This window comes from Kryptolebias marmoratus, linkage group LG5, assembly GCF_001649575.2.
Source record: "Kryptolebias marmoratus isolate JLee-2015 linkage group LG5, ASM164957v2, whole genome shotgun sequence".
Taxonomy (NCBI): Eukaryota; Metazoa; Chordata; class Actinopteri; order Cyprinodontiformes; family Rivulidae; genus Kryptolebias; species Kryptolebias marmoratus.
In genome coordinates, this window is record NC_051434.1 from 16,264,092 (window position 1) to 16,283,112 (window position 19,021).

The following is a 19,021-nucleotide window of genomic DNA, read 5'->3' on the forward strand; positions in this document are numbered from 1 at the left end:
CCCATTGCCACCCTGGCTGACACTCAGCATTAAGGGTTGGAATTGGGGGGGTTAGATCACCAAATGATTCCCGAGTGAGGCAAGCTGCTGCTCACCGCTCCCTCAGGGGATGGGTCAAATGCGGAGAACAAATTTCGCACACTCAGGTGTGTGACAATCAGTGGTACTTTAAAAAATTGTGTGACAATGAGACACTTCTGCCTCTTTAAGTTCATGAGCTTTTCCAAAATGTTTTTTTTTTTTTTTTTGGCAGTGACTGTTTGTTTGAGGCCTACTTTCAGCTCTGTGTTTCTGCTCGCCTGTCAGTGCTGTCGAGGAGCGAGACACAGGGGGCGCGGCTACCATGGCGACCCTAAAGAGCCACTGGCAGCAACGAAGGAAGTCTCTAACTACTCAGTTGGTGGAGTTTCGAACGTCAGCTTCATCGGCACCCTTCAACCCAGTTCTCCTCGTTTCAACTGAGACGAAGTCTTCGTTCTCCAGAGCTCCCCCATCGCGTCTCTCCCTGCACCTCGCCCATCTGGCTCCGGCGCCTGTGTTTCCTTCGAGCGTAGCTGGAGCGTTCTCGGGTGAGCGCAGGCTTTGACGCGAGGAGCCGCGTTCTGCCACGCGGTCAGTAACGACGGCACGCTCTAGGCGTCTTCTTCCCGTGTCCGGGTCAGACAAACGCCACAGATGCGGCGCTCCGCTCCCGCCGGTGGTGGGTTTGTTTTCTGTGTACACGCGAGCCTGCGATGGAGAGATCTGGGTTCCCCTTCTCCACCGGCTTGTGTTGACAGGACCTGTCGGCTGCGCTCCTCGTGGAGGAGGAGGTGCCGCTGGGTGGGGGGAGGAAGCCGTGGGAATTATGTGTTGAGCTGCGCGATGGAGCTCGGTGTGTGTGTGTCTGTGTGGTTTGGGAGCACAGCGATCGCGCAGGCAGAAGGTGGGAGGGGCTCCTACACACACATTCACACACACACACACGAGCTTGTCAGTGTTGGATGTTGCTTCCTTCAGCAGCTGGATGCATGTGAGGGTGTCAGCTCGGAGTCGGTTGACCGATTTTAGTGTCTTTTTTTCTTCTCTTCATCTTCCCCTGCTGGAGCTGCGCGTCTGATCAGAGCTGGAGCTCGTTCGTCTTGAAGGAATGGTGTCAGTGGGTCTTTAGCACGGAAACTCAATAAGGGTTTGTTTTTTTGTTGTTGTTGTTGTTGCTTTTTCAAGAAGAGTCGAATCGGCAGGAAGGATTGGTCTGCTGGGATCCAGGAGGGCTGGAGCACAGATGTCAAAGTGAGACAGCATGGTAGACCCACTTTAGGGGGGGGGGGGGGCTTCGAAACTGGCCCCCAAAATGGGCAACAGCGTCCACAAGAAGAAGAGGACGGTGCAGACGGAACAAAACGCGTCCTGCCCTCCCTTCTTGACTCCGAGCCCGAAGAGGGGGAAATTGACCAGCTCCTGGCTGCTGGGACGTCCAGACAAACTGAAAACAGGTGAGCAGACGATAAAAACGGAGGCGTTTATTCATTTACACACCTGCGTTGGGTTTAATCGCCAACAGAAGATGGTTTTATTTCTAAAGCTGGCCTTTCAGTGTGAGGAAGACGAGAAGAGCTGAAAGTGAAGCTGACTTTCGAAGCGTGTTCTGTGCGAATAAGCTCCTACAGTCAGCTTTTAAAGGTGCAGAGGGACAGTATTCCCATGCTGACTTCCTCTGAGTCAGCTTCAAGCCTTCCTGTTTATTGCACAAGAGTGCAGAAGGGTGTTGTGTGCAGGCACAATTATTTTTTATTCTTTTGTTGCCTCCTGTTTTTGGTTCTGGTGGTTTGTTTTTCCTTGCTGACAGATCATTAGAACAGCGTTTTTTTTTGTTTTTTTTTTTCAAACTGGCTCTGAGAGCCCTGCGGACGCCCCCTGGCGTGCGTTGCTTGACCGCTCGCAACGGGGTGAGTTCGTGGGGATAATCCGGCGCCCCTGCTCTGTCGAAGCTGCAGCGGAAAAACAGAGCCCGTTCCATGCCGGCTGATCCTTGTCTCTGGTAAATGTCTGCGGAGCAACAAATAACACCTGACTAACTGGTTCGACACACACCGACACAGATTAGCAGATAATGCTCCGTCATTGTGAAATGTTTTTCTCTCCGGGTTCTGCTGACGTCATCTTTTCTTGTCAGAAGTAGCTTTCCATTTCTTGGTTTCCCATCCAAGGCTGACAGCAACCTTTTATTCCGCTCCTTGTTGTTATCATTATGAGAGTGTCTGCTTTTATAACGCCCCGCATAGACACACACACACACACACAAACACACCTAGTAGACTGTTTTGGTTCTGGAGCTGAGAGTAGTTTACTTCCAGGGTTGTTTTGCTCTCCTCAAAGACAGAGCTGGCAGTTAAATCCAAAAGCCAAGCTGTGGTTTCACGCTTCCTCCGGCATGCTTCTTCTCTATCTAAGAATGTGTTGCTTAAAATAGCTTGTAGTAATTAGCTTCAGCGGTGTGTTCAGTGTTTAGGGTCATTGTCCTGCTGGAAGGTCAGCCTGCGGTCCCGAACCTCTGGGCGACTTGGACAGGTTTCTTTTGCACCCTTCATCTTTTTTTTCAGCTCAGCTGTTCCCGAGTTCCTGTCAGTTGAAAAACCTCCCCTCGTCATGATGCTGCCACTGCCGTGCTTCGCTGCGGGAGGGGGGACGGTGTTCTCGGCATGTTTTGCGGCGGACACGGCGTTGACCCTGGCGGCCAAAACGTTCAATAAATGGTCTCATCTGAATGCGGCCCCTTCGTCCGCATGTTTAGGATGTCTCCGATATGTCTGCTGTCTACAGACATGAAATCTGACCAACAATGGATGAACTAACACCACTGAGAGCAAATACAAGCTCATCACTTCCTGCACACATCTGTGGTTTCTTCTCGTGGCCTTTTTGATCGCAATGTATATCATACATGATTGTGCGTCGTTTAGTTGTAACTATGGAAACCCTTTTTTCGTTTCAACGTAGAAAAGCCTTATCCAGATCTTAGACAAGCGAAAGCACAAGTTTAAGTTAGACAACGGTCCTGGGAGGAACCGGGGAGTCGTTCTCTCCCAGGGTGGTCGGCGTCGTTTTGTGGATGTGTAAGGGTTTGTTCGCCGCTCCTCTCCCTTGCATTCAGTGCCTCTTTCATTGACGGTTTGTACAGGAACCGAGGGTGTGAATGCATTCCTGCATTCCAGCTAATTTTCTTACGGTCGAATTCCCATTCGGTGAACACACACACACACACACACAGCGTCTCTAAACACAGCCATTTAGCTGAGGTGATGGTGTGTGCAGTTTTGCGACACAAAAACGCCAAAATACCGACTGACCAACAAAAAAAAAAGGTTTTGGTTTCCATACTTCGATTTGTAGCTCATCTACAGGTTATCAGTGATGCAGAGGGAGCTCAGAACCCGTCTCAACTGACGGTTTTAGGGTTTTTTTATGACTCAGTGGATGAATCTGCAGATGTTTCATATTACTGTCTCATCTTTTTGCAGGGGAAACCTCAGCTGGCTCTCTTCACCTGATAGCCTGGCTCAGAGAGCATCTTTGTCAGATCAGCCATGTAATAAAATCTCCCTGCAATCCTGAAATCGCAGTACCGTATCCTTGAAACATGCGTTCCCTTCCCCTGCCTCTTCCCTCCCTCGTCGGTCCTCTCTCCGCCTCCTACTTTGCTATCTTCTTGACCTTGGGTCCGCCGGCTAGCCACCTTATCTCCGAGCGTCTGAAAGGTGAGATTGCTGCACGTCAGCGCGGGAGGATTTGCACGCAGTTCTCATCTTTGACGCAAAGCAAAACAAAGGAAAGCGTCGACGGGGCTCGGGGAGGATGGAAACGTGTCTACTACACGCGGCGGCGAGAAAAGGGGGCGTCGTTTTTCTGGAACACGGCTGCCCGAAGCCTTCGCCTCCGATTTTTCTTCATCACGGAGTGCGATTCGGTTATTTTATTTTCTCCCCCATATTCCATTTTGCTACTGGCTAAAACTCGCCTAATCCCTTTGATTCCTGTAAGCGGGGCTAAGACGCTCCCCCGCTCTCTTCGTGGCCCTCCTTTGAAGATCCTACTTAATGTGTGTCACTGTCAAAGTCACGGACTCCCCACAGAGAGGCTTAGGCAACACGCGGCGGAACAAAGAGACGACGACTTTTCATCTCTGCTATCTGTTCCTCCTACGCCTTCATACTGTCTCATCCTCCTGCGCTAATCCACGCTGTTCAGCTGACGTTTCCGTGTGTCTCGCTGCCGTAGACGCAGGTATAACTCTTTGTGACATATATATATATATATATATAAATGCCTTTCTATTTATGCATCTTTCTTTGCTTTCTTAGAAGCCACATTTTGTTTTTTATGCGACATTATGGAAAAGAACCAAAATCCGTCTTCGTCTTTTGTCACCAACAGCTGACATTCGGTCTCAGGTCCAGCCTAAAAGACCATGCTTCTCTTTCATGTGACATTATCCATCTTGTCTCGATGAAAACACTGGTGTTCTTTGCTCCACCTGTTCCAGAAGTCCTCCCCTGGTTGTCACCTGTAACACCGGGCCGACCAGCTTCCCCGAAGTGCCCTGACGTTACCGTCGCCCTTCTTGTCCCCATCGAGCGTTCACGACGCAGGGAAATGTGTTCGCATTTCCTGATATTTCGGGCAACATGCAATTGTGGTCAGTGAGAGGATTCTGGTCCTAAAAGTCCCAGAAGAATGTTAAGCTGCTGGAAAACAAACCCAGAATTATCCCCTCTGACCGATCTAACGCCAAATACTTTCACGTACATCAGAAGAGTTTATTTAAAGTTGGTAGCTACAACCCCCAAATTAAAAGACAGAGGGTCAAATATAAAGGAAAAAAAGCAGTGATTTCTATTTGACTTTTATTTTATTGTGGTTAATATGAAATCTTACTGTCCTGTTTTGTCGTCTCAGCTCTAATTTGTTGGATTTCCATCACAATACTTGTTTGCTTTCACAACCCAGAGTTTCAAATTATACGGTAAAATATGCGTCCCAGTCAGAAATGGTGTGCTATGACCTTCGGTAGCAGTACTTTGAACAACATAGGAAGAGTCTGGAAATAAATAAATAAATAAATAAAATTTAATGTGAGAATTTCCTCATAGACCACAATGGGATTTTGGCAAAACAGAGGAAGAAACCCAGTCCTCTTTGGAGCATTATAGCTCGAGTATACTTCACATTGGAAAAAAAATCATTAAAAGTTTAAACAGGTCAGGGAAATTTGGACTTTGTGGGACTAAACTGGCATTTTGATATCTTTTATAGTTTTTAGTACTTTTATTTTAGTTTTTGGCTCACCTTAATGAAAGTAAGCCAAAGTGTGGCTTGTTTGGGAAATAATATTAATAAAAGTTTATGAGATGAAGGAATTAACCTCTGGTCTGTTCAACAGACCAGAGGTTTTTTGTCACAGTTCTGTTGTTTCTAATGTGAAGAAAAGGTATAAAAAAAAAAAACTTTACTCAGGTCACACAAAACCTTTTGATTTCAGCTGCTAGTGAGAGCGGTGTCACGTTCATTACGCCGTCTGCTTAATAAAAGAGGAAACAACCAACAGTTTGACGTAAATAATGCAGCAAATGACTTGTGAAGTGGGGAAAAGAGGCTCTGGCAGTTGTTTTTTTTTTCGAGCAATCCTAGGAGTTTTAGGGGAAAAATGAAGAGAGTCCCTTGGCTTGCACCAAACTTGGTGAGTTTGTGAGAATCGAATTATTGTAGCCACAGACAAAATGCTGCACGGACCAAAGGATGCAGCTTTAATTTGCCGAGGAGGAGAATCGGTTCAGTGTTTCATGTGCAGATATGAAGAGGGGAACGTGTTGTTTGGTTTCTTTCCGAGCGACATTTCTGTGACGTCAGAGCTGACGTAGGTCCCGACCTCGGAGTATCAGAGGGATCTCTGCCTGCAGGAGGACTCTGGCTGCTGGCTTCCTGTGTCACCACCTAAATTCAATTAAACTATCAGACCATACTGTGAAACACTGGCTCACACACACACACACACACACACACACACACACACACACACACACAGTCATGTTGTCTTCAAGTCAGTGGCCTTTATTTCAGTTTCAGAGATAGTTAGATTTCGTATAATTTGTCTTTTCTAAAATGTAAATTGATATTTCTCACGTTAAGTTGTCATTTCTTATACTGCTGTTCCCTGAAAGTCTCACCTGAGCCGGTTCTGTTCAGCTGACGACGACATAAAAACCAAGTTTAAAGAGCTCGTTTAAGCTGGGTTAATAAATCTGGTTTGTAAGCGGCTGCAGTTAGCTTAAACTAAGCTGTACTTATTAAGTGTTATTTTATAGAACAAACATTTACTAAAGAGATTTTTGGTCATTTCAAGCCTAATTTTTGTATCCTAACCAGATATAGTGGTAATATCATTGTCATTCTTCATTTAGGCAAAATAAATGTTTTAGTTATGGAAAATTATGTATTTTATGGCAAAATCATTTCCCTTTATTTCACTTTTTGTTCTGGAACCCCTGTGTTATTGCCGTTTATTATTTATTTATATATATTTATGACATTATGCATTTATAAATGCTTTTATACGGTATTTAAAGTGTACAAATTTTTGTAAGCTGTCAAACTCCAGTCTGTGTGAGACTGCAGAAAATGTGTCTTATTTACACCCAAAACTTTGATTTCTTCGACTAAAACAGTTTTTTTCTCTTTCCAGAGTTTACACTGAACCTTATCTTCAGTTTCTTATGAATGTTACAGAAGAACTGAAAGAATATCAGCTCAGTTTGTTCCTTATTTTGTTATTATTTAAGAAGCTGAAATTTGGATCCAAACGTGGATTCATACATCGTTTCCGGCTGATTTTGTCGAAATCCTTTCAACTTGTTCACAATAAGGAAGGATGGGTGTGTGAAAGCGGAAAAGATTGTCTTTTTCTGCAACATTAGTCTGTGAGTTCGCAGACTGAATTGTTCTCTGTGGGCGGAAAGCTTGCAAATTCACCCAGGAGACGGCTTATTCATTTGTCGCCCATGTCTCACACACACACACACACACACACACACACACAGATTGTTCGGGTCTAATGTGTGTGGCGTGATTCAGACGACGCAAAAGATCGGGTCTAAACCGGCACAGAGACCTGATGACTGACTGATCTGTCAATAAACGCTAAACATTTTGACGGCTCAGGTCCGGGAAACTGAGCTGAGTGATGGATAGATGAGCGGATATCTGGGCGACAAACGTTTGAGCTCCAGTAGCCGGCTTGTGGCCGATGTAGTCCAGCGAAGGAACAAGGGAGCACTGTGTCAAGATGTTCCTCTCCGGAAGGAAAAGACGCACAGTTCCTCCTTCCCGGTGCCGATGTGAATTACTCCTCAGTCAGAAGAGCGGTCAAACGCCGAGACGTACGTTCGTTCACTGATGAGATGAACCAGACTGTGACATTTAGACTTTGTGTCATTATCGCAATAGGTCGAGAGTCTGAACAGCTGCCAGTACTTCGGCTTTTTTTTTTTCTTTCCTCAAAGCCAAAGTCTTTATCGCTGAAGATTCCCGGTTAAAGCTGAAGGCCTGAGGAAACGTGTCTGCTGCAGAGGAGACACTGATGTTGCCTCTCGATCCAAGGCAAATGTTTGGGTACATCCACGAGATCACTTGTTGCTGAATGAAATCCACGAGGCTTTTGCCCTCGAACCTCGACGCTGGCTTACCCTCACACACACCGGCGGCTTCAGCTCTGTGACTACCTCACTCGGCCGCTCTGAGGCGTAACGGCGGCCGGATGATTTTCTCTTTCCTCACCCGGAACACGATTAAATTTTGCGGTCTTCGGGTGCATATTAGAAACGTCGCGCGACAGGGCCCCGACGCCACGGGTTCGAGCTCCGAGCGTAGCGGCGTCATGACCCCCACCTGCCCACAAAGCGAGCTAACCGAGGTGCCGGTGCTGCCTTTCATATCTGTGGAGCCGCGGATCGGTCCGTCTTTCCAGGGAGGCGAAGCTTCCTGCATAAACAGAAGACTGTGGACACAAAAGAAAGCAAAGGCGTCTCTGCCAAGAATGTCCCGTGTTTACCTTATTTGAAAAACAGCCACTTGAGCTGTCGGACTTCACCGAGGAGCCATTTCAGCTCCTTATAGAGGAGTCAGACTTGTCCCGTCCCGCTCGGAGGTGGGTCCTCCTGGGGTCTGTTGGTCTCTCATTAACTCATCAATCCCACCTGAAGAGACTCTTTACTGAGGACCCTGCAGCACCTGTTCTAGTTTTATTTATTTCTTCATTATTTCCTGCTGCTGCCTGTGTCATTCTGCTGCATCACCAGGACAGAGTATGTTTTGCTTCTTTGGCTTCTGCGAGTCATTTTTGTCAAACAAGCGAGCTTTTATTCATTTTTGCATCGACTTCCATCAGTTTCTGGCAGTCTGCTTCCTTCAGGGTGTTGTCTTTTTGTCTTTCCCGGAGAACATGGCGTCACTAATAGCCTCTAATTTTCCAGGGTCACCAGAGGGACTCCTGCACTCACGCCCACGCAACCGGGTCGGCAACAAATAGATGTATTATCTTGTTTGGGAGCCTCTAAATGAATGCACTGAGCAGCGAGCGAACCGTGTCCCTGCCGTGACTCATCTTTTTCAAGGTTGGCTCGCAGCGAGCGTCGACATCGGAACGACGAGCGGTGAAGACGCCCCGTCCCGGGGGGAACCTGCAGCAGGTTTATCTCTTCTTCATCTCCGGAGAGAACGAACGGGGGGTTAACGAGACGCATCTCCGTGTGAATCACCCAGGACCGAACTCTGATTTCGATCTGTTGATGCTCAAAGGGGAGTGATGTTCTGAAGACCAGATGAAAGTGAACTCATAAAGCTGCACGAGGGGGGAGCTTTCTAACGTCTGATTTTACTTTCTATATCTGTAGTCACTGAGGGAACTGACCCAAAGCGTGTTGCTAACAATGTTTTAAACAGATAGAATACATTCAGCTCGTGGTTAAACAGCTGGACTTCCTTCACTGGTCTTAAAAAAGAAGAAGAAATTCGGCTGCATTGTATTTAAAAGGCTGGTTCAGATCTTTAGTGTTCTGTTGGAAGGTTATGAACACTTAATATCTCACCTGTTGTAGATGGCTCTTTAAACAACATCAGTTTGAAGAAGTACAGGTGAGTTCTGACCAGACTGATGAGCTAATGGCTAGTCCAACCAGGACCTGAGTGGATGACCATCACCGTCAATTTTTTATTACGTGGTTATTATCGGCAGAAATATTAAAAAAAACAAAACACTTTTACTACGTCTCCTTTAGCGGTGCTGGTCTTGTTTCTATCAGGGTTTTAACTGTTCGTTAAAGTTCCTAATAAGTGTTTTTGTGGAATATTTTTGCCTCCCCAGGGCAGCTGTGGCTACAATGTAGCTTACCGCCATCAGCATATGAATGGATGAATGGGTGAATGACTGAATGTAGTGTGAAACGCTTCGGGGTCCTTGGACTATGTCAAGCTATACAAGAGCCGGCCATTTATAGTTTATCCCAGCATGATGAGGCTTTGCTTTTTCTTCAATCTGAACACGTTTCTCCCGCCACCAGACTCCTGACATTTTATAAAAAAAGGAAAGAGTTTAGAAATCAGCAACAGGAAATGATATGAGGAACTTTTTATTCCTGATTTGCCAAGTTGTTCTCCTGCTCGTTCTACTGATCTTCCTCTTTCTCTTTTTTTTTAATAATTTGTTAGTTTTTTGCATTGAATTTACATAGAATTTAAACTTGAGGGGCTTGTTTTTTTATTTTATACGTTGGACCTGACCTTTGACACTGTTTTGTCCGAACTGCTGATTTCTACCTCGCAGGTTGGCGAACTGGCTACAGATGAGTTCCCCTGCATGTGATCTTTTGAAGTTTTACTCTGGCAGCCGATCTGTTAGTTATCCGGAGTTTTTCCCCGACAGGGTACTAAAGTGACAGTTCTCGCGTACGGCCCGTAAAGAAGAGGTTCAACTTTTCCGCGAACATTTCGCAGTTTTTGCTCACAGTCTTGGAGGAGCTTTCATCGTTGTCTGCATAGTTCAAGCCTTTGTATCGCTCTTTGTGTCCCACCCGGAGGAAAGCAGAAATCCAGGTGGCTCATGGGAAGGGACGGTGATTTATGTCCTCTCCTTCATCGCCCCGTTTTATTCCCCACAGCCTCTCGAGGGGTCCTAAATGACAAGCTTTGGATGTCGTTCTCTTCTGGTCCCTCTCGGTGGTAAATCGGCGCGCTCGTTTATGTATTTCATTCTGAGCAGGACCCCATCGTAGACATCAGCACCTCATCACAACAAGCTGCGCGACAGAATCCACCAGATATTTGCATTTGGTTAATACTACACCTCTCAGTGTAAGAGAGCCCATAACTCAGCTCCATCACAAGCAGCAGCTGAATACAAATCAGGTGTGCAGCGAGCGACTCATTACGTGTGTGTGTATTTGTGTGTGTGTGTGTGTGGGTGTAATTTGAGACCTACTGCTGGTCACATTTTAACCCTCTCCTTCTTCGCTCTGGTAGATTCAGGATGGAAAAAGTAACTGGGAGGGGCCGAGGAAGCATGTAGATCTGTCTTGAAGCTTGTAATAGTTTTACCGAAGCAAATCCCCTAAAACAAACTGCGTAAATAAATAAAAAGCAGCATTCGGGTACACTGCATGCCAAAGTTTTAAACAAAGCTCTTGTGCGATCTGTTAGCGCTCAAACTGTGTTGGGAATGACTCCCACCTGCTACCACACCAAATTTGAGCTCCTAATCTATAAAACTGATTGAGTTATAGCCCTTTCTGGGTTTGCTAAGGTTGATCTGCTGTGGCGGCCATCTTGGATCGGGTTGACTCCAAAAGTTAATCAGCTGTAGATGCGCATCAAACGATAACTTTCTGAGAGTTTCGCTAAAATCCAGCCAGTGGTGCCTGAGATATTTTGCTAACAGACGGGGACGCGTGAACACACACAGACACAGGCTTTGCTTCCAGCCCGCTGCTGTGCAGACTCTAGCTGTGAACGGCCTGCACCTTGTTCGCCGCTCAGTGACCCGCAGGCTCACCGAGCTCCAGCCGTCGCCTTTTTTTTTTTTTTGCCCTCTCTTTTGTTTTCCTCCACGAGCGGCGAATGAGAGGTTGAGCCGAGGACACGAGGTGAGCTAATACACCCCACAAGGTCCAGGAAATGACATGTTGCAATATTGGTGTGTATGTGGGTGTGGGTGTGTGTGTGTGTGTGTGTGTGTGTGTGTTGGCGTCAGGCTCACTCAGCCCTCCAGGACTCATATTGTGCTTCTTTTTTTTTTTGTTTGTTTCCTCCTCTCTGCAGTAAACCACCTCATCGACTGACCTCTTACCGTTGGGCCAAGCAAAGTTCCAGCTGAGTTGGCGCTTTCTAATGGAGCGTGAAGTTACGAGTGTGTGTGTGTGTGTGTGTGTGTGAGGAGCTATGCAGAGCAGCTTGTGTTTGGTGTCGTCCCTTCAGCTCTGGTAGCTGAACTGTTCGATTTGGTCATATTGTTTTGGTTTGTTTCACTGTCCAGCAGTAAGCAGTTGTCTCGAGTCACTTCGCGTCGTCGCGATCAGCTCAGAAAAGCCGCTAACTGCCAATAATCTGAATTTATAGACGTGGATTTTGACCAGCTCGTCGTGAAAACAAGAGGACTACTGATTCCTGATTAAGCCAATTCCCTCTGGTTAAACCAAAGCAATCAACCTGCGCGGCTTCAGTTGGAGCGTTGCAGGATCAGACATAAATTAGCCTCGATTATAAACACGTCGGAGCGGTTAGGAGTTGTTTCAGCCCGGCCTGATTAGCTGTGCAACGCTTGGCTTGTGTCTGAAAACGGAGGCAGAAACGGGCTTTTTGCCACCGTGAAGAAAGGTGCAAACAGTAAGAAACATCTTACCTGCAGTAGTCGGCTCTTTGAGTTTAACTCTAGTGGGACTGATGAGCTCATGGCTAGTCCGGGAGGGGCCGAGGCCAAAAAAGGGCCAAAAAAATAAAAGCTAACTACGTCTTAACACCATTTTAAACTAAAAAAGGTTTTACATTTTTACATTAAGTGGTCGTCCCAGCAGAAATCTTATGATGTTACTGTTGGAAAATGCAGCAGAGGTGCTACAGCTAGCTGCTGGTGTTATTTCCACTTCCATGTCATGGTGGTAAAACATCTTAAAACGTCTCCAATCTCAAACAATTATTGGCAATTTATGTAGACGCCGTCATATAAACATTTATGTTACTCTTAGTTTGACATTTCCGAGTTATTTACATAGAATGTTAAAGTCATATTAAAGCAGCAGCAGCAGCTAGCTGTTGCACTTCCAGATTCCTGGCTGGAATATTTTAACATGTCTCTGGGAAAACCAACGTAATGCCAAACTGCATGAACGGCTCTGACTTTTTGTTTTTTTGACTGAAGCTGTTTTAACGACGACGACAGCGGCCCGTTCGGGTCTTGGAAGCGCCGGATTAGCTGTTAGCTTGTTAATCCAGTCAGAGTTCCACTTAACGTCTCCAAACCGAGGTCGTCCAAAGCTGTCTGCCGCAGGTAAGATGCTAGCTGTTCATGTGTTTTTACACAGGAAGATCTGAAGTACTGCTTTAAATGTGGAGGTAATAACTGAAAGCGGCAGGCGGGTTGTTGTTTTTATCTTTTCGGTAAACGGGTCCTACATACCAGACGGCGTTTAAAGTTAGTTTCGAATCAGATTAGGCACATACCTGACCGGAATTCACAAGACGAGATGCAAAGCAGTAAAGAAGAATGCCGAGTTGTTATTTGAAATATGGCTGTAACGTGTTTTTTTTGTTTGTTTTTTTTTTCCCTCCCCCTCTGAAGTTGGTTCGTTCACAGACTGTTTGACCCGCTAACAGCTCCACGAGCCTGGCGCCGGTGCTTTAGAGTTTAATGTTAGTGTTTTACTAAAAAAAAAAGGGGCCGGAAAATAACGTCCAATTACTTCTTAAGAAGGCCCACTTGTTGATTTAAATGGGCTAGAAAACAGATCCCAGCCAAAAGGCGAGTGACGGTGGCCGGACGGAGTCTGAATCTGGCTTCATGATGGATTTTTTTTTTTTTTTTTCCATTTTGCTCATGTGGGGGAATTGTGAGCTGCATCAAAGGCTTTGTCCCCTCTGCCCCTCTTCCCCTGGACCATCTGGTGTCTCATTAGGCCCTCTGATGAATATTGATACAAGGGGTTCTGGTCAACACAGAGGGGGGGGGGGGGCACCAGTTGCACCAGTTGCACCAAAACCTGTCACAAAGAGAGTTTGGAGCATAAAGAAGCACGTCGCAGTGAAACAAAGCCCCGGCACGTCCCAGTGCTGCAGAAATGAAAGTGGATTAGGCAGAAAGGTGACATGAAACGTGTCAGGGTGCAAAGATCAGGACGGAGGTAAACAAACGTCAGGTGTAGAAGGTGGGGGCATGGATAGGTTAAGCTTGTGTCGGATTAATCCTCCAGCTCTAAAGCTGATCTCCTTCAGCCCCACCTGGAGACTGAGAGATTTCTTCATTTATATCTTTCCCCCACTCCGCTCCAGAGCCAGGACTCTTGTGTCGGTGGGTTCGGGTACCTCTCAGCAGCCCCCCCCCCCCGAAGACGACGAGCGGATCGAAGTGGTGCTTCGGCTCCAGAAAAACAACCCCTGACGTACAAATTACCCAGCGCCGTCTTCTTTTTTCTGGACATTTCTCCACCGTGTTGGATTTCATATTCTCAGCAGCCTGTCAGGACACATTAGCGGGCGTACAAACACCCGTCCCCCCAGACAGCTTTGATGCCCCTCCCTCCCAGCTCGGGGCAGGGAGGGAGGGGTGCCGGCTATTTATAACCCAAACTGGGCCCTTCGTCGGCGACACGGCCACGAAGGGGGGGGGGCGGACGGAAGGAGTGGGGCAGAGGTGCGATGCGAAGGGGAAGAGGATCCTGGAGCGAGCGAAGCAGAGACTTTGCTGTCAAACACATCCCCTGTAGCCCTCAGACGACGAGACACGGCGTTAGACAGATGCACATCGCCGACGGCCTCCATTAGAAAGGGGTCAATGACAACCCTTCACCATGCCTGTTATTATGGGATACATTCAGACTGATTGGGAATCATTCATAGGAGAAACAAGGGCGATCGCTTTTATTGCTACAAATGGAACGTGAAGAATTTTAACGTATCTTTGACATTTTAATCTAACGCACCTTTCTTGATCAAATCATGGTAATTAAGGGTGCCAGAGCATAAACTTCGAAGCCCCCGTCCTGCTATCTGTCTGTCATTCTGCTTCTGTCACATTTTTCGTTTTGAGAGGCAAATAGTTTCCCCGTAAACGACAGTAGAAGACTGGCAAAACAAGTACGAAAACTCCGCTTTTTTTTTTTCGGAGCTCTGTAGCTCAGGTATTCTTCTCTGGAGAAACATCAGTCGGAGTTCAAACGGGGTCACGGGAAGTTGGACTTGGCACGACGAGCTGAACTGGCATTTTACGATTCTCGTGACAGTTTTGCGCAACTGCAGTTTCCGTTTGGTGATTTGTGGGGATCTTATTGCAGGATGTCCAGCGCAGCGTTGGAGCGTCGCACTTTGAGCTGCCTAAACTTTGTCAGATCTTCCCAAACAAGACCTTCTAACTTCCACAAACGTGACTCTTTATTTGTCCATCAAAACGTGGGGGAGTTTTGTCTTCATTCACCCAGTGTGTCTCTCGCTGCTATAGGGTTTTCTCCCAAATCCTCCAAACCCTCATTGACTTCCATTGTATCAGAGCTCAGCATCTTCTCCTCAAAGCTGGAAGTGAAGGGTCTTTTTAATTCCCGTCTCCTACATAAAACACTGTAGACACATAAAACCTGACACCTCTGCCACTTACAGATCAGGAATGGTTTTTAATACAAGCTGTAGTTTTTGCACGGCGACTGTTTGTTTTTAGGCTTACCTTCTACTTCTACTAAAAGTCCTCTCAGGGAGTGACAGACACCGGTGTGTGGTTACCATGGTGACCCTGATGAGCCACTGGCAGCAGCTTTACCATTTCCTTTCATCTTGGTTCTTCTTATACAGTTCATACATCAGAACGTCAGCTTAGATTATTACAAAAATCCAGATTGTATGTTTTTTTATTTTTATTTCTAGGCTCTAAAATGTATCAAACTGATTAATAATAAAATAGTATAAGTTTTTGTTCTCGGGGTGGGGTGCATTCAGCTCCACACGTGGAAAGCGGGGGGGTGGTCGCCTCCTGAAAGCCAAACTTTGACAGGCGTTTCATGCAGGACCAGGAGGACGAGGGGGTGTTGTTATTTGACAATAGAGGGGGGGACTGCAATGGAGTGAGCAGAAAAAAAAAACAAAAAAACGGACCAAAGAGGGAGAGAGTAGAAGGAGGGAGGGGGGCTGAGAGCCTCAGAGGCAGGGATAAGGCAGCTGGGACGGACAGCTTTGGCCGGGAGCTGATCTCATTGTGCGCTTGTCTTCCTCAAGTCGCCCAGAAGCGTCCCGACGTTCACAGGAGCCAGGCCGCCGTGGGGCTTTCGGTGGCTTCCTGCGGCCCTCAGAGGTTCCGAGCACCGGGACTTGCTGTTGGACTGCTTTGATCCAGTCCCATGTTCGGATTGTAGATCTGCTATGACGCCGGTGTAGGCATGGTGGTGTACCTGAGGAAGAGCGTCCGCTCTCTGCTGTCTGCCTTCAAGAGGAAGGGTGAGTGCTGACTCACACGGGGAACATCGATTGCTCTGACGTTGGCTTGATCCGAACAACGTAGAGCTGACTTTTTTTTTCTTTGTTTTTCCCCAATCTTCTTCACACGCATCAGTTAAAAGATGTGAAGACATCTTGCTCTTTTGAACTTGTTTCTTCATCTTACAAACACGGACACGGTGATGTGAATTAGCGCAAAGGGCAAGTCGGGTGGGGTGGGGGGTGGTGGTGGGGGTCTACTTTAATTAGATAAAAGGGATTTACTGGCTTTTTAAGCGATTAACCAAAATCCCTAAACCTTCTGCAGGGGTCTGATAGAACCTCCGGCGGTCTTCTTCTCTCATTAAATGCAACTGGTGGCTGCATCACATTTCACAGGTGATGGATATGATAAAAAAAGGTTGCAGTTGTTTATTTATACTTCTTCTTTTTAAAAAAAAAAAAAAAAACTTGTCAAAGCGGTCCTAGTCTTCCCACAGCCTCACACAGGACAGGACAGGGCAGGGCATTGTGTCTGGGTTGTCTTGAATGCAGGAGGGTCCAGGTGGGACACACACACACACACACACACACACCTCCAGTATGCATTCACAGGGTCACCTAATCAGGTAGGACTGAGAGCCACTGCTGAAGCTGACAAAGGAGGGAAAGCAGACACCTCGCATTAAGCCTGGTTCAGCTAAGCTTTTAGTCACTTGGCATGACTGATAACCCTCCCAAATTATACACAAATCTGCTCGATTTGCTTAAAGCTAATGTGCAACACTGCGAATACGCAAATATGCTGAGTCAAATACAATGAATCCTAATGATATGAATGTAAAAATGAGACAATTGTCACGTTCAAGACTTGGTTTTTAAGCTGTTAGCTCGTCAGTTCAGTGATCGATACTTCTTCGAGCTGAGAGCCATCTACAGCAGATATTACTTTCTTAGAACCCAGCGCCAAAAGATCTGAACTACTGCTTTAACATGCAAATGGACGCCCGAAACCGTCGGTTTTCTTTCATTTTTCCACATCGAAACCAGTCACATAAAGTTTTCATTCCTGGACACACACACAGAGAAATACATATTCAAGTTGTCTCCTTTAAACAAAATCCAACAAAAAGTCTTTTTAAGTTTTTGCAATCCTGCAAAAAACCTTTATTTATTTTATTTTTTTTGCCTAAATCACCATCTATTCAAACATGATATTTGCATATGGAGTTCCTGTTTTATTTCCACTGCGTCTTCCCACGGGAGCAGCGTCTCCAGTCGGGTCTTTAGGGGCAGACGATCCAGATTATCCGATCCGACAGAGACTAGCATGGAAGCGTTAGGGTAGGATGGGGGATTAGCCGGGTCGTAGTTGTTCAGCTAAAAGCCTACAGCGACACGGGGACATCTGTCCACCAAACTCGTCTGAGCGGGTGTGATGAACGCGCCGCGTCAGAAGGTGCACAGGTGTAACGAGCGCAAAGGACCTGATCAGACACCTGTCGGCTACACGTTCCAGTGTGTATTTATTTCCTCATCCCCCCCCCGAACTATGCCAACAGCCGGCCCGAAGGCGGGTGAAGACCAGAAGAGGTTGGCGGTCCACTACACGGCCTCCCAGCACTACCAGGAGAATGTTTTCATCGAGGGCAGCCGGCCTCAGTACCTGGAGGACCTGCACACCGAAGCTCAGGAGGGACTCAAGATACTGCAGCAGGAAGGTAAGACCCGGTCGGGGCGCGCGTTCATCGTGTCGGCGCGCCGGCGTGCTGATGTGGCTTATCTGGTGTTTGATTTGGTCTGCGCAGAACACAAGAACGGAGTGAACTTCGACGATGACGAAAGCATCGCTGTAAGTGCACTGAAAGCCTCTGTGGATCCGTTTCCCCTTCCCACTTCCTGCACACTGTGCGAATATCATCTAACTTAACATTGTGGTGTGTATGTGTGTGTGTGTATTATTTGCAGTCCACAGACACACTCCGCCCGGAGCAGGATATCAGGTCCAAGGACAGAGTCGGCTCTCCGGAGTCCACCACTGGGAATACTGATATCCCAGTAACCTCTGCTGCGTCGACTCGGCCTGTGCTGACCCACCAAGGTACGCATCGACCCTATGTGTGTGTGTGTGTGTGCATCCGTGAATTCTGCATCTTGAAGAAAAAAACAAGCCAGTCGGCAGCATCTCCAACAGAAGTCTGAGGTTGGCTCCTGACTCTGTCACAGCTGAGCATTCGTTTAGCATTCGCTGCTCGTCCCCAGCTGCCTGGCGCCCCGCGCACTTCTAGTGTGAAATCAAAAGGAAGAGAAACTTGACACAGACTCACACTCATAGCCACGGCTAGGGATTTCTTTTTAATGTTTGCTCTCAAGTTCAAAGCGTCTGAGACAGCTCCGCGGCTTAATATCACAGCTGGGAGGCAGAGCGTGTCACTCCATGTGTGTGTGTGTGTGTGTGCAAGAGAAAGATGTGAGTGGTTACTGATTTTATTTTAAATGTCATTCTTTTCCTCCTAATTCTCAAGAAAGACCATGCTTTCAGTTTCTGTTCAATCACATATATTTTTTAGCTACGACGCTGAGTCAAAAGACGGGCTTGTTTGATGGTTGGCTCGCTGTTTTCGAGGCTAACGGGGGTGTTTTTTTTCCACAATACTTCTCTGCCTCTGTTAGGATCCACATTCAAGCCTCTGAACCCAGTGAAAAAAGCCGATCGAAGCAGGAAGAGGAACAGGCGGACCACCATCATGGGTATCCCCAACCAGGTCCAGAAAGAGCTCGGTACGTTTGCAGCGTCTTCTGTCGCCGAGTTAGAAAACACCCGGTGACGGCTTGTCGATAAGGACCCGCTTTCTTCACAGCTCTAAACAGAAGTTCCACCTTCCAGCCGCTCGTTTCGACCAAGCTCCCCGATCATGACGAGCACGACGCCGACAGCCAGCCGGGGGTTGTCGTCATCCCGACAGTCGACGGAGGGACTCCGGCAGCAAAGAAGGAGGGAGCACGGGTGCACCTTTCAGAACTGGAGGTATGAAGGAGGGGGGGTGGATTCTGAATAGCTTTAACATATGTCCGTTTTTAGGCTCTGTTACTACAAGTAAACAGTCCTCCCTTCACTCCCTAAACAGGTCTTTAGAGATGAAGCACTCCAAGCAGTGTACCAAAATGAGCAATCCCATCTCTGTCCCACATCTGGCCTGAGACCCAAGTCCCTCGCAGTGCCTGGCATGACCACTTCCTTTTCACTGTCTCCCTCGACGTTTAACTTCCTCCAGGAGCCCCAGGTAAGAACGCCATCAGGCTGTTACTCTAGTCCCGAGTCGTATTT

At 47.1% G+C, this 19,021-nt stretch overlaps 1 protein-coding gene across 4 annotated transcripts in view; it reads left to right on the forward strand.

Moving 5' to 3' along the window:
- kiaa1522 (KIAA1522 ortholog) overlaps positions 1-19,021 on the forward strand; it is a 39,464-nt gene that overhangs the window by 16,275 nt on the left and 4,168 nt on the right. For 2 of the 4 annotated variants that reach the window (XM_037975719.1, XM_017421024.3), the window contains 6 exons: positions 17,256-17,414; positions 17,502-17,545; positions 17,662-17,794; positions 18,367-18,474; positions 18,555-18,721; positions 18,822-18,977. In XM_037975719.1, coding sequence (XP_037831647.1) covers positions 17,256-17,414; positions 17,502-17,545; positions 17,662-17,794; positions 18,367-18,474; positions 18,555-18,721; positions 18,822-18,977 — 767 coding nt within the window. Of the gene's footprint in view, positions 1-808; positions 1,476-12,583; positions 15,715-17,255; positions 17,415-17,501; positions 17,546-17,661; positions 17,795-18,366; positions 18,475-18,554; positions 18,722-18,821; positions 18,978-19,021 lie in introns of those variants that run through there. The other 2 variants (XM_017421025.3, XM_017421026.3) reach the window with 2 other exon arrangements.